Source organism: Hoplias malabaricus, chromosome 12 (assembly GCF_029633855.1).
Source record: "Hoplias malabaricus isolate fHopMal1 chromosome 12, fHopMal1.hap1, whole genome shotgun sequence".
NCBI lineage: Eukaryota > Metazoa > Chordata > Actinopteri > Characiformes > Erythrinidae > Hoplias > Hoplias malabaricus.
In genome coordinates this window covers 1120613-1136439 of record NC_089811.1, presented here as the reverse complement: position 1 = coordinate 1136439, position 15827 = coordinate 1120613, and the positions used below count along the sequence as shown (strand labels likewise).

The 15827-nt window shown below is 47.3% G+C and overlaps 1 protein-coding gene across 1 annotated transcript in view; it reads right to left on the bottom strand.

Annotated features, from left to right (window-relative positions):
* Nucleotides 1-1246: 1246 nt before the first annotated feature.
* The window catches only part of gmppaa (GDP-mannose pyrophosphorylase Aa), an 18011-nt gene continuing 3430 nt past the window's right edge, over nucleotides 1247-15827 (bottom strand). The window contains exons 4-12 of the mRNA XM_066640930.1: nucleotides 15770-15827; nucleotides 15056-15115; nucleotides 10742-10872; nucleotides 6276-6410; nucleotides 5749-5846; nucleotides 5613-5659; nucleotides 5004-5096; nucleotides 3621-3789; nucleotides 1247-1382 (exon numbers count right to left, since the gene is read on the bottom strand). The exon at nucleotides 15770-15827 is cut by the window's right edge and continues 135 nt beyond it. Of these exons, the coding sequence (XP_066497027.1) occupies nucleotides 1282-1382; nucleotides 3621-3789; nucleotides 5004-5096; nucleotides 5613-5659; nucleotides 5749-5846; nucleotides 6276-6410; nucleotides 10742-10872; nucleotides 15056-15115; nucleotides 15770-15827 (892 nt within the window). The 3' untranslated portion in view covers nucleotides 1247-1281. The remainder of the gene's footprint in view (nucleotides 1383-3620; nucleotides 3790-5003; nucleotides 5097-5612; nucleotides 5660-5748; nucleotides 5847-6275; nucleotides 6411-10741; nucleotides 10873-15055; nucleotides 15116-15769) is intronic.

Below are 15827 nucleotides of genomic sequence, written 5' to 3'. Positions count from 1 at the left end.
GATTCTGAGGATCTTGAGACCTCCAAACATTGTAAATCATGACAGAGATGAGGATAGTGCTTTATTCCTGTGTCATAGGTGGGTAATATTGATTTATTTTTGCTGTCTCAGATTATTTAGGCAGGGACCCACTCTAAATTCAGGAGAGCGCTAACTACATGAAAGTAAACGCAGAGCGAAAGTGCTACAAAACTAAACAGCTCGAGTTACACATGAGTTTCTGTGGGAATTCAAACACTGAATAAACACTTCTGAACATAAATAAATCAGAAACAAGTGGTTTTTCCACAATTTCTGTGTTTCCCTTTTACACAAAAGTATTTCAGAGATGCTGCCACCTACTGGACATGTACAGGTACCGACAGCAACAACTGACCACAACTAACCAGCCTTTACTGACAGTTCCTCTCTTTGTGTAATAATGTAAATGACATTCAGAAAGCCCCCTCCTGAGAATGTAAACATGACAGCCGTCCATTAAAGGGCAGATACAGACTCCGTTTTTGACGTGTCATTTATTCAAGATAAGTCCAGTCAACGTCTGTTTGAAGACTTGATTTCCAGAGTTCCTCTCGTTCTCTTTTAAAGATGAGACAGTGAAGTGAAATGGCAAAAGTAGAGCTGACTGGATGTTTATCTCCTTCATTTCTCCACAAACACACACTACTGAGTGTTTTTAAAAATGTTCAACCAGGATCCTGAGCTGTAAATGTCACTGCTAAACACTTCAGCGGCTCGGAAAAACAAAGAGCGGACATGTGCCAAAGCGCTCGGACACCTCTGGTCAAATGACTCGTGATGGTTTTCTACGTGAGAAAGGAGTAAAACCTCCGTATTCAGAAATAATTACAGTTTGAAATAACAGAGCAGGTGTGATGTGGTGGTGGATCATTCTCAGCGCTGCAGTGACACTGACGTGGTGGTGGTGTGTGTTGTGCTGGTGTAGAGTGGATCAGACACAGCAGTGCTGCTGGAGTTTTTAAACCCCTCAGTGTCTGGACTGAGAACAGTCCACCGACCAAAAACACCCAGCCGACAGCGTCCTGTGTCACTGATGAAGGACTAGAGGACGAGCGACACACACTGTGCAGCGACAGATGAGCTACTGTCTCTGACTCTACATCTACAAGGTGGACCAACGAGGGAGGAGTGTCTCACAGAGTGGACAGAGAGTGGACACAGGGTTTAAAAACTCCAGCAGCACTGCTGTGTCTGATCCACTCAGAATCCCTGCTCTGCACAGCTGCAGTTCTTACACTGAAATCCACGGCCGACAGTGACTCAGAGGATGATCTGGTTCTTGAAGCTCCTGTTGAGGTCTTTGTGAGGAAGGACGATGGAGTTGAGGACGATGACTTCGGAGGGAATGGTCACGTTGCAGCCTGCGATGAAAACACAGCGAGAAACTGTATTAGCCTCGGATTAACACTGAAGGCAAGGCTTGTTTATTTGTGGAGCACCTTTCACCCAGGGGCACTTCAAAGTGCTTTACAGAGGCTAAAGAACCAATAGAAAAAGAGTTAAATTATGAGGAAGAATAAAAATAATTTAAAACAATTAAAATAATGCTGTAAAAGAAAATATATAAACATTTTAAAACACCGTTCACCAAGTGGCTCCCCAGAAGAGTGTGTGTTAAATCCCCTGAATGTAAACACACCGCTGTGGAATCACTCCTCAGATCAATGTGTGTGTCGTCGCTGTCGGAACACAACCTCGTATCTGTATTGTGTCATTTTTCACTTGAGAGAGAGACGATGGAAACGGCAGCAGCACTTTATCATCAGGTCACAATCCCTTCACCCATCGACTAAGGCTCAGAAACCAGTTCGATTCCCACTGCTCCCTGCAACATTTGATCCAAGAGCAAAACGATTCAAACCCAGAGCCACAGAAATGAGAGAAATGACTCGTTTATACAGCGTCTCTCTCTGATTTAGGTCTGGACGATAAACCGATATCAATATTTATCACGATATATGATTTAAACACGTTTTAATACTTCACTAAACATTATTCACACAGGGCTCTGCCATCAGTTCACTGCACTCTATTTTCTTATTAAATATTAATGTTGACAAAGCCAGGAGGTGGTGTTTGATGGTGATGTCATGCTGCTTTCAGTTTTTATGTGCCTTTTTTATTGTTCGTATCGATATCGGAATTAAATCATATCAACCGAAATATATCGTGATAAAAAGTTCGGCCGTATGGTCCAGCTCTAAACATCGTTATAAAACGGATCGCTCCAATCTGATTGGCTGAGCTGCGTTTGAAGCTGTTATGGAATACACAATCTACACACACCTATGACGCCTCACAACGTCTGAACTCCATATTAATGAGCTACAATCTTAAACTTTGGGACTGAGATAGTTTGCAGAACATAAAACAATTGAAACTTCTGAGATAGTGGGTTAACAGTAGCGTGACCAGACGTCCTCTTTTACCCGGACTCTGTTTTAGACTTAAAAAAATGTCCGGGCAGAATTTCACAAACGTCCGGCATTTTGTTTTTCTAGCGCTTACATAGAACTGCGAGAAGTTTCGTTCACGCCCTCCCCTACTCCGATTGGTTCGCTTGAGTGAGAAGGGGGCGTGGTGAAGTAGCCTAAAATCTTCTGATTGGACGGTCTGACTGTAGAGCTACCGTTATTGGTCGATAACCTTCTCTGTAAACATTTAATTGGTCAGTCTGCACGTCAGTAGTCGTCCACCCCCCCCTCCCCCGCGGAGACGTGTCCTCTTTTTCACCACCTCAGATCTGGTCACACTATTAACAGCGGATGAATGGTGTGAAGGGTTTGTCCAGATTAAAATAATACTAATTAAATTTCAGATTAAAATAAACAGCAGTCAGAATCATTAATTTGGTGTTTCGATTAGTGTCTAATTTTTCATGTTAGATTCCTTAGCTACCAGAGTTTACACTTTACTTCCTGCAGCTTCTCCTCTAGAATAAGAGTCCCTTCAGAAAGAGGACAGAAACGTAAGTATTTGTGCTCCACTAAAAAACCCTGAACATATTTTGTTCAATAGAATGGATATGTATCGCCCTCGTGTTGCTTAACAACAGTGCTTGCCATTAATGGACTACACTGGTGGAAGAATACTTTACTGTGAATATTTGTTTATGAATTGAACATTTGTGTATTTTACTGTATTTTATGTTGCCGTTTTATAAAAGCAATAAGCCACTCGAGATCATGTGTTACTGTGATTTATTCACGGGGCGTCTCATGGCTTACTGCTTTATTCTACACCAGCTTCATTCTCGCCTCAACCCGGAGCAAGGCCACAGAGGTTACTTAGTCCAAACACAAAGCTGCAGGTTATGACAGTCTTACTGCAGTAATTAAATGTTTATCTTGTTTGTATTGTTTAGGGTTAATCAGCTGCACCGTATTAAACAGTAAATGGTAAGAAGAGAATAAAGAAGATACAAAAGTCCCAAAAGGAGAATTTGTGATTTTTTTGACTATTTGACTGATGTGTGGTTGTAAGTCGTAAAAAAAAAAAAATGAAACTGCTTAAAAATAGTAAATAATAAACCCATGTTTTCCCCAAACCCATGTCCTGTCGTCACATTCAGGCTCAGGATCCACACTATGAGCTCGTACCCAGGATGGTGATGGAGGGGGTGAGCTTTCCGTCTCTGAACAGTGTTTCGCTGTCGATCTTGGCGAAGGGGTCATTGGGGTTGGGGTCACTGGGCGTCCCCTCCACTCTCGCCCACTTCCCGATAGAGCTGTCCCAGCCAACGATGCTGTTCAACACACAGCTATGGTCCTAACAGGAAGAGACCGGGAACAGTAAGAAATACACTTTCAGAAACAACCATTTCTGATTTTCTGGTGGGAATTATCTCATCATTTTAATTCCAAATACAATGACAAGCCATTTCTTGAAAAAAGCCACAAGATGAAATCCATTCTAAGAAGTAGAACAGTCTAGAAACTAAAACGTTTCTAAATAAATCAACATTTCATTCATTCATTCATTGTCTGTAGCCCTTATCCAGTTCAGGGCGGTGGTGGGTCCGGAGCCTACCCAGAAATCACTGGGATCAAGGCAGGAACACACCCTGGAGGGGGACCAGTCTTTCACAGGGCGACACACACACATTCACTCACACCACCTACAGACAATTTTGAGTCGCCAATCCACCTACCAACGTGTGTTTTTTGGAGCGTGGGAGGAAACTGGAGCACCCGGAGGAAACCCACACAGACACAGAGAGAACACAACACACTCCTCACAGACAGTCACCCGGAGGAAACCCACGCAGACACAGAGAGAACACACCACACTCCTCACAGACAAGTCACCCGGAGGAAACCCACACAGACACAGAGAGAACACACCACACTCCTCACAGACAGTCACCCGGAGGAAACCCACACAGACACAGAGAGAACACAACACACTTGACAGTCTCACACACACAAACAAACACACACCTGTGGACAGTTTCACACACTCCCTCAGTTATCTGGAGGAAACCCACGCAGACACAGGGAGAACACACCACACTCCTCACAGACAGTCACCGTATAGGAATACAGTATATCTTTTCACTTTCATTTTAAATTATTTTTTTTATTGTTTAACCTTTTCATTTTAGATATTTTATTGTATTTACATTAAATTTATAGATTAGATTTTTACTATTTAACATTTTATAAATTTTGCTTTAAATCATTTGTGTGAAGAACTTTGAGCTGGATTCATGTGTGAAAGATGTAATAAAGATGATTTATATTACAACTTTAGATTATTTCACTTGATATAATTTCCACAGTTCATCTGTAGCTTGTGTCCTCTAGAGGGCGTCACTGTGAATCAATGTGCAGCAAATGCAAGAGCCCCAGCAGTGACCCGCTGTGAGGGGTGTGTGTGTATGACTCTGTAAAAGCCAGAGCGCTTTACACCAGAACACAAACACACCCCTCGTTTAGAGAGGAGCCTCTGCCGAATGCGGAGAGAGTAAAGAGGGAATGAACCTGCAGCGTGGCTCCGTGGAGGATGATGGACTCTCTCACTCGAACGCCCGCCCCGATGGTCACTCCCGTCCCTATTGACACGTTCGGACCCAACTACGGAGACGGAGAAGAGAAAGAGAGGAATGAAGAACTCCAGAGTAACTCTCCTTTAATAATCTGACATCACCAGCTGTGTTTATGTCACAGATTTATGTCATAAGCCCATAGATAGAGTCTATATCACAGACGTGAGCGTAAATCATAGTTAATACCATCGTAAACTGGACAATAGCCACTGAGAAAGCTCGTAGTTAAAGGTTTAGCCTCATAGATAATCACGGGTAATAACCTGTATCACTCTTAAAAGGGATTGTATCACTGTTAAAGGGGCGATGCTCGTATATAAAAGGCCCAGGGATATCGTGGATACATATTCATAGGTTTAACATAATTACACGTGTCTATATCTAAGTTACAGATATAAAGGCAGAGTATAACAGACGTTGTGATGTATGGGAAATGTAGAGGCTGCTAAAGCTCAAAGACTACAGCTGGAGTAACAGCGCCCTCCTGTGGCTGTGGTTATTAAATCAACTCCATTCTGGGCTCAGAAAAACACAGGTCCCTTACCACGGCGGTGGGGTCGATGTTGGCCGTCGGATGGATGTAAACGTTTCCTAGAATGACACAGTGTTGAATGAGAGGAGAACTGCCGGAGCCGGTTAAAACCAGGACTCATTAATAAAACACTCTTTAAACACATTACCGCATATTTTAGGCCCTCCGTCCTCGTCGGTGGCCAGGCGCTCGGGGTGGGTTTTGTGGTACTGGTTCAGATACAGGCGACTAGCGTAGATGGCCGACCTACGAAAAGAATGCAAAACAGTTCTATTAATTATTACACACTGTTCATTGTCTGTTTCTCTCTTTAGGCTCCATCTCTGAGCCCTGTTTCTCGCAGGGTGTTCTCTCTCTGAGCTCCAGTCGTGTCTGAGCTGCGGAGGACGAACTTTGACCTTTTCTCCTGCTTCCAACATCAACTTCAAGAACTGATCGCTTTTAGACTGTACTCACCCTGGGCCCGGTGGAACCGAACTGTGCCGGAGTACGATCCCCCCCGGTTCTATTCTCCAAACCTGAGCACACTTACATCATCAGACAGTGACTTTTATTTTGAAAACTGCCTGGGCACAGTACAGAGCACTAACACTAGTCGAACGAACTGGACTTTGGTGTGGAACGTGCCCTGGCTCGGTCCGGATTCATCACCAGATGATTTTAAACAGCACTGACCCTGCAGATTTGATCTGGCTCCAGAAGCGGTCGGTTTTATAGACGTAGAGTTTCCCCTGTCCGGCCAGAGAGGTGAAGATGTCCTGCTCCAGACGAATGGCCTCCGCTCTCTGCCAGCCGTTACTCTGGTCGTCTCTGAAATAAAGCCTTATTTTAAATAATACATTTAACTTTCCTAAAAACAACAACCATCAGTTTACACACACATTCCTCACAGGAAAGGAAGGGACTTTTATTATGAAATGAAAGGCAAAGAATATCACTGTAGTAGGTTTAATACAACACCAACAAGTGGAAACATATTCGTATTTATTATTCTGCTTATGAAATAATTATATATAACACCTTCAAAATCAAGCATGATCATCAGCAATCCACACACACACACACACACACACACACACACACACACATACACACACACTACTATTAATCTGAAATTTATATTAACTGCAATTCCCTCTCTGGATACTTACTAGCAGTAATCCTCTAGGAGATTCATTTATAAAAGAATTTAAGGATAAATATAGGGCTCAATGCTAAGGGTCGGCCAGAGGGGTGTAAAGCCCACAGCACTGTGTGGTGGAGCAGTGGAACTGTGTTCTCTGCAGTAACAGACAGTAATGATGAACTGTATCTGTATCTTTAAGGTGGCTGAACTGTAGAAATGAGCCCGTTTCAATGGCCACACCCCTGTGCTCTCCACCAATAAGTGGAATCCATGTCAGACGCCACATTACCCTTCATTTCTGAGGAAGTGATGGATGCAGTTGTCCACAAACCTATGAAGGTGTAGGAAACGTAGGTCGTTTAAGGTGTGAGAGTTAGTACTGAGTGCAGTACACAGCCGTGGCCAGAGGGGGGAAGTGTAGAGTAAACATTAACGACCGTTAAAGGGCTCTTCCTGAGGTGCTGTTTAAAGGTTATTTGTCTCTTTTTGATTGTTTTTGGTCTAAAATACAAGACTTAATCCGAAATATCTCAGTCATAAAAAATAACAAAGAACTGTGCTGAGTACAACTTAGAGACCACCCTCATTTCTTCAACCTCTCATTAAAACAGCCATTAGGTACAAACCATTCGGTTTATTACTGAGAGGAGATACACGTCACTGTGAAAAAGAGAGAGAGTGAGAGAGAGAGAGAGAGAGAGAGAGAGAAAGAAAGAGAAACAGAGAGAGAGAGAGAAAGATAGAGAGAAAGAGAAAAGGAGAGAGAGAGAAAGATAGAGAGAAAGAGAAAAGGAGAGAGAGAGAGTGAGAGAGAGAGAGAGAGAGAGAGAGAGAGGACAACGTCCAGGACAAACACTGACACTTGTGGCATTATAATTTAGATGTGAGACTGTGTTAAATTAGAGATATATGTTGTTTTATTATGTTTTTTGTTATGAAAAAATAAACCAAAAGCCATGGGGAGTATGGGGTACTGGGCTCTTTGCTACGGGCCGTCCACTCCCTGTACAAACAGAGCAGGAGTCTGGTTCATGTGGCTGGCAGTGAATTGGACTCCGTCAGGGCTGCCCGTTGTCACCGGTTCTGTTCATAATTTTTATGGACAGAATTTCTCAGCATAGCCAAGTGGCGGAGGGTGTCCAGTTTGGTGGTCTCAGGATTCCATGTCTGCTTTTTGCGGATGACGTGGTCTCATTGGCTTCATCGAGCCGGGACCTCCAGCTCTTGCTGGACCAGTTTGCAGCCGAGTGTGAAGCAGTAGGGATGAGGATCAGCACCTCCAAGTCCGAGTCCATGGTACTCAGTCGGAAAAGGGTGGAGTGCTCTCTCCAGGTTGGAAGTGAGATCCTGCCTCAAGTGGAGGAGTTTAAATACCTCTGGGTCTTGTTCACGAGTGAGGGAAAGATGGAGCGTGAGATTGACAGGCGGATCGGTGCAGCGTCAGCAGTAATGCGGGCTCTGTACCGGTCCGTTGTGGTGAAGAGAGAGCTGAGCAGAAAAGCAAAGCTCTCGATTTACCGTTCAATCTACGTCCCAACCCTCACCTATGGTCATGAGCTTTGGGTAGTGACCGAAAGAACGAGATCGCGGGTACAAGCGGCTGAAATGAGTTTTCTCCGCAGGGCGTCTGGACTCTCCCTTAGAGACAGGGTGAGGATCTCGGACGTCCGGGAGAGACTCGGAGTGGAGCCGCTGCTCCTCCACGTCGAGAGGAGCCAGTTGAGGTGGTTCAGGCGTCTGGTTCGGATGCCTCCTGGACGCCTTCCTGGAGAGGTGTTCCGGGCATGTCCAACGGGGAGGAGGCCCCGGGGCAGACCAAGAACACGCTGGAGAAACTACATGTCTCGACTGACCTGGGAATGCCTCGGATACCCCCGGAGGAGCTGGAGTCGGTGGCTGGGGAGAGGGAGGTCTGGGTTTCTTTGCTCCGACTGCTTCCCCCGCGACCCGGACCAGGATAAGCGGTGGATAATGGATGGATGGATGAAAAAATAAACAGTTTTTGAAAAAACAATTTCCTGAAAATTATATTGTACCCTACAGTAAACACGGGGGGTTGTGAGGTGTTGATTTTCTTGAAGCGTTACTCGTACAATGTCAGATTTTTTCAGAAACAGTGTTTGTATATAATGGCTTTGACTGGAATGTGAATAAATGAGAGGTGATCTCTAGCTGTAACTAGTTTCTGCCGCCCTTTGGATGTGTGTCTGATCAACTCACTGTCCACAAATGTGCAGAAGTGTTCAAACAAATCCTTCACCAACAAAGTGTGTTAATCCACACACTGCAGAGCAACACCATGCTGACGACTCAGGGCCACTCACAAGCTACTGCTCTCACTACAGTTAAAGATATCTCTACTGCACTATCAGCGCCACACTGAGACTTACCCTTCGTACGGATATCTGACGATGGAGGACAGCACACAAACAAACGAGGGAAGAAAGGGAAAAGAAATGAGGGGGAAATGAATGAGGAAACAATTAGGAAGAAAAACAGAAGCTGGGCTCAAACTGCTCGGTCCAAGGAGCAAAAAAGAGGCCACTCTCACGGCCCAAACACTGTACCAGGTAATTTAGACCATCAAAACAATTTGGTCCGTGCTGCCTTCACCAGTGGGGGGCGCAGTAACAGAACAGGAGTGTGACTCCCGTCTGAGAGCGGCCACAAGAGTCCGGCAGGTGTTCTGAATCTTAATAAAGTGTTATAATGCACTGATATTATAATGTAATACAGAGCAGCTATATTGGAATATAATGCTGTAATAGTGTAACGTACGAACAATTTGTTCTTAAATTCTATTTTAGTCTTTCACATTTTTCTGGATATTTTACTTTTTTAACAATTTTTCTTTAAGAAAATTTGCATTCATTAATTCAATCTTTGTCTGTAACCCTTATCTGGTTTAGGCTGGTGGTGGGTCCAGAGCCTACCTGGAATCACTGGGCGCAAGGCAGGAATACACCCTGGTGGGGGTGCCAGTCCTTCACAGGGCGACACACACTCACACATTCACTCACACACTCACACCTACGGACACTTTTGAGTCTCCAATCCACCTACCAACGTGTGTTTTTGGACTGTGGGAGGAAACCGGAGCACCCGGAGGAAACCCACACAGACACAGAGAGAACACACCACACTCCTCACAGACAGTCACCCGGAGGAAACCCACGCAGACACAGACAGAACACACCACACTCCTCACAGACAGTCACCCGGAGGAAACCCACGCAGACACAGAGAGAACACACAACACTCCTCACAGACAGTCACCCGGAGGAAACCCACGCAGACACAGAGAGAACACACCACACTCCTCACAGACAGTCACCCGGAGGAAACCCACGCAGACACAGAGAGAACACACCACACTCCTCACAGACAGTCACCCGGAGGAAACCCACACAGACACAGGGAGAACACAACACACTACTCACAGACAGTCACCCGGAGGAAACCCACGCAGACACAGAGAGAACACACCACACTCCTCACAGACAGTCACCCGGAGGAAACCCACGCAGACACAGAGAGAACACACCACACTCCTCACAGACAGTCACCCGGAGGAAACCCACGCAGACACAGAGAGAACACACCACACTCCTCACAGACAGTCACCCGGAGGAAACCCACACAGACACAGGGAGAACACACCACACTCCTCACAGACAGTCACCCGGAGGAAACCCACGCAGACACAGGGAGAACACAACACACTACTCACAGACAGTCACCCGGAGGAAACCCACATATTTCCTTGCATATATGTGTTTACGGAAACAGAATGCTTTATTCTGACTCAGACCCAACTAGAACCCCTCCACCATGCCTTGAGTTCAGGGCAGTGCTGTAAATTTAAATTACACTCTGCAACTGTAGGGGGAGCCCAGGAGCAACAATACCAAACCTGACCTGGTGTTACTTTAAGGCCTGAGAGTGGCGCCTGTTTGAAGCCCAGAGTAAACGAAAGAGAACAGAGCTAAATTCAGGGACGGTTCCTGAGACTCACAGCAGCAGGTCCTGCTGGTTCTTCTGGAACACGGCTCCGATGTGCTGGAAGATGTCTGGAGTGAACAAGTAGATGCCACAGTTGATGATGTCACTTACGAAGGTGCTGGGCTTCTCCACGTAATGTAACACCTGCAGAGGAAGGGTAAGAGGATCTCAGTGAGGGCCCAAACACCTGCACCGTGAGCTACACCAGTGACAGAACGGGTTCTTCTTACGACACCACAGAACCCATTCAGATTCCCAGAAACTTTTAGCAGATCTTTATAAATGAGACCTGAAAGTGTTAGAAGCTCGATAGTTTCTACCCCTCACACAATAGTTTTTGATGCTCATCCGATAGCTTCTGGAGCTCACACGATAGCTTCACTCGAAAGTTTCTGGTGCTCACTCAATAGTTTCTGGTGCTCACTCAATAGCTTCACTCGAAAGTTTCTGGTGCTCACTCGATAGCTTCACTCGAAAGTTTCTGGTGCTCACTCGATAGCTTCACTCGATAGTTTCTGGCGCTCACTCGATAACTTCACTCGAAAATTTCTAGTGCTCACTCCATAGATTCACTCGAAAATTTTTGGTGCTCACTCGATAGTTTCTGGTGATTACTCGATAGCTTCTGTCACACCTTGACACTTTCTGGTTGTTTTCCTCCTTCCATGTGGCTCTGTTCGTTGTTTTCCTTCTCCTCACATGGCTTTGTTTATGTTCACTCGCTCCACCTCTTGTTCCGCCTCTCTGTAATTGTCCTCGTTATCTGTGTCAGGTGTGTCTAGTTAGTTCATGTATTTAAGCCCTCTTCCCTCACTTCCTGGTATCGGTCATTCTCTTTGTTTGTTTCATCGTTTCATTGTGTTTGTTTCACGCTCACATTTCTTCGTAGTGTTTCTCGTTTGTGGTTTCTCGTTCCTCGTTCATTCTCTTACTCCTTTCGTGACCCTTTAGTTCGTTTGTGTTTTGTAATGTGTGATCTCTAGCTTGCCCTGTTTCCTGCTCGTTAATGTTATTTCGTGTTTCTCGTCTAGTTCGTTTGTTTTGTTATTTCTTTATTAAAATTCCGTGTTATAGCGAGTGTGTCCGCCTCCCTGAATCTACTCATCACACCCTCCTGACAGAATGACCGATCCAAAAATGGACACAGCTAGCACGGACTACCCATTTAAGAGAGCAGTAATTCGCCGGACTCCGTTCCGCAGAGATCCAGTGGAGGAGGCGTTAAGGGCGGCTTCGGAGTGGAGTCAACGGCTGCAGCTCATCTCCAGTGCGGTTCATTTCCCCCGAACAGAAGACTCGATTCATGAATCGAATGATTCCTCCAGCAGGAATCGACGGAGCCGGAGGAGAAAACAGGCTGAAGACCCAGCTCCAGAGAATTACCCCCTCAGGTCTGGGGAGATTTTTGGGGGGGCGTTATGTACAAGGGCTGTTAGCCTCAGATCACAGGACATGGGAGATGAGGCTAACAGGGGCGCATCTCCGGAGGACCTAAGTTTAAAGAAGTCCCTCGAGAGTGCGCCCAAACCCGCTAAATCCAAAACTCGTGCTCGGCGAGCAGCACGAGCACCTGCCTCGCTGGGCGTGTCAACTCCTGCTCCCGTAAGAGCGACACCTCCGGCCGCGCCTGTCTCCCTGAGCGCAGCGCCTACGGCCGCGTCTGTCTCCCTGAGCGCGGTGCCTACGGCCGCGCCTGTCTTCCTCAGCGCGGCGCTTCCGGCCGCGCCTGTCTCCATGGACGACGTCGCAGATTCCTCTGTTTCCATGGACGTCGTCGATAAGACACCAGTTCCTAAGCACCGCTCTGCGCTCACTCCTGACCTCCAGGAGAAGCTTACAGGCCTCATGGCACGCCTGGAGCTCTCCTTGAAGGCGGCGTCCGCTTCTCCTGTCTTCGAAAGAGTGACGCCCGCCTCTTCTGTTTCCGTGGACGACGTCGCAGATTCCTCTGCCTCCGAGGACGTCGTCTCACGTTCTCCAGTCTCCGTGGACGACGGCGCAGGTTCTTCTGCCTCCGTGGACGTCGTCGCACGTTCTCCAGTCTCCGTGGACGACGGCGCAGATTCCTCTGCCTCCGTGGACGTCGTCGCACGTTCTCCAGTCTCCGTGGACGACGGCGCAGATTCCTCTGCCTCCGGGGACGTCGTCGCACGTTCTCCAGTCTCCGTGGACGACGGCGCAGATTCCTCTGCCTCCGTGGACGTCGTCGCACGTTCTCCAGTCTCCGTGGACGACGGCGCAGATTCCTCTGCCTCCGTGGACGTCGTCGCACGTTCTCCAGTCTCCGTGGACGACGGCGCAGATTCCTCTGCCTCCGTGGACGTCGTCGCACGTTCTCCAGTCTCCGTGGACGACGGCGCAGATTCCTCTGCCTCCGTGGACGTCGTCGCACGTTCTCCAGTCTCCGTGGACGACGTCGCAGATTCCTCTGCCTTCGTGGACGTCGTCGCACATCCTCCTGACTCCTTGGATGACGTCGCAGTTTCATCTGCCTCCGTGGACGTCGTCGTCGCAGTTCCGTCTGCCTCCGTGGACGACGTCGTCGCAGTTCCGTCTGCCTCCGTGGACGACGTCGTCGCAGTTCCGTCTGCCTCCGTGGACGACGTCGTCGCAGTTCCGTCTGCCTCCGTGGACGTCGTCGTCGCAGTTCCGTCTGCCTCCGTGGACGTCGTCGCAGTTCAGCCTGCCTCCTTGGACGTCGTCGCAGTTCCACCTGCCTCCGTGGACGTCACTGCAGGGTCTCCTGTCTCCGTGAGTACGGCTCCCTCAGCTGATCCTATCTCCGAGACTGTGGCTACGGCCGTTTCTGCCCCTGAGACTGTGGCCACGGCCGTTTCTACCCCTGAGACTGTGGCTAAGGCCGTTTCTGCCCATGAGACTGTGGCTCCGGCCGTTTCTAAGCCAGTGACTGTGGCTCCGGCCTTTGCCCCTGTTTCTTGTTTTCTTTTTTGTTTTTTCCCCTTTGTTTTTTTTTTACCTTTTAATTTTTATTTTTTTGTTCTAAGCCAGTGACTGTGGCTCCGGCCGTTTCTAAGCCAGTGACTGTGGCTCCGGCCGTTTCTAAGCCTGTGACTGTGGCTCCGGCCCCAAGGACTTCGAGGCCAATCCCCAGAACTGTACCCAGGCTGGCACCTTGGACAGTCCCACAGACACATGCCAGTCCTGGGTACCACCCAGTTGTTTTTGTTCCTGTTTCTGTTCCTGTTCTGGCTCCTGTCTCTGTCCTTGTCCCTGTGCCTTTGTCTGTTTTTGTTTCTATTCCGGTCCCTGTCACCGTGTTTGTCTCAGTTCCTGTTAATGTCATGGTTCCTGTTCCCCTGCCTAGTCCTGTCCAGTATCCTGTAAGCCCAGTCCAGTACCCTGTTAAGCCATCTGTCCAGTCTCATGTCAAATTCCCTGTTAGTCCTCTTCAGTCCTCTGTCCAGTCTAAATGTCAGTACCCTGTATCTGCTCCTGTTCTGTCTCAGTCCCCTTTCAGTTTCCAACCTAAGTTCCAGCACCCTGTCTTATCACGAGTTCCATCTCCTCTTTCTACTTCTGTCCGATGTCCATTTAAAGTCTAGTTTCTTGTTCCCTTTTTCCATCCTGAGTCTTTTCTAGTTTCGTTTTTTTTGTCTTGTTCTTCTGGCCCCCTCCTGCGCCAGCTCCTGGAGAGTCTCGTTTTTCGCGCTCCGGGAGTTGCGCGTCTTGGGGGGGGCGTCTGTCACACCTTGACACTTTCTGGTTGTTTTCCTCCTTCCATGTGGCTCTGTTCGTTGTTTTCCTTCTCCTCACATGGCTTTGTTTATGTTCACTCGCTCCACCTCTTGTTCCGCCTCTCTGTAATTGTCCTCGTTATCTGTGTCAGGTGTGTCTAGTTAGTTCATGTATTTAAGCCCTCTTCCCTCACTTCCTGGTATCGGTCATTCTCTTTGTTTGTTTCATGGTTTCATTGTGTTTGTTTCACGCTCACGTTTCTTCGTAGTGTTTCTCGTTTGTGGTTTCTCGTTCCTCGTTCATTCTCTTACTCCTTTCGTGACCCTTTAGTTCATTTGTGTTTTGTAATGTGTGATCTCTAGCTTGCCCTGTTTCCTGCTCGTTAATGTTATTTCGTGTTTCTCGTCTAGTTCGTTTGTTTTGTTATTTCTTTATTAAAATTCCGTGTTATAGCGAGTGTGTCCGCCTCCCTGAATCTACTCATCACACCCTCCTGACAGCTTCACTCGATAGCTTCTGGTGCTCACAGGTGTGTACTGGTGTGCAATGTCCATAAAAGCCAGTTAACGTTAAAACAATGATGCATTTTTAAATTTCCAAATGATCGAAATCCTGGACCCAGAGCTCTCACCTCATTCGTCTGTTCATTCTCCACAATGCAGCCATAGTTTAGGGACTGCTTCCTGTTCGCCTGCGAATACAAACATCACAGAGATCAGAACTGAGTGGTATTTAACAGATATCATAGAAAATAATGCATCAAGCTTAAAATGTCACACTCTCAACTCCACTGACCACACAGCAGCACGGTGTAGTTCTACAATTACAGACTGTAGCCCATCTGTGGCTCTGCATGCTTTCATACTCAGCGCTCAGGACCCCCACAGAGCAGGTGTGATGTGGTGGTGGATCATTCTCAGCGCTGCAGTGACTCTGACATGGTGGTGGTGTGTTAGTGTGTGTTGTGCTGGTGTAGAGTGGATCAGACACAGCAGTGCTGCTGGAGTTTTTAAACCCCTCAGTGTCTGGACCGAGAACAGTCCACCGACCAAAAACATCCAGCCGACAGCGTCCTGTGTCACTGATGAAGGACTAGAGGACGAGCGACACACACTGTGCAGCGACAGATGAGCTACTGTCTCTGACTCTACATCTACAAGGTGGACCAACGAGGGAGGAGTGTCTCACAGAGTGGACAGTTTAAACCACACCTGCTCTCTGGGGGTCCAGACCATTGAAGGACAGGGTGAAAGGGGGCTAACAAAGTATGCAGAGCAACTGATTTGCTCCTGTGTGGCCAGTGGAACTGAGAGAGTGGACAGTGTATAAAGTGTATCCGATGTACTGTGGTGGCGAGGAGGATGAAGCTGTGGTTGTCTCCGTGCTCTTTCTGGAAGTTGATC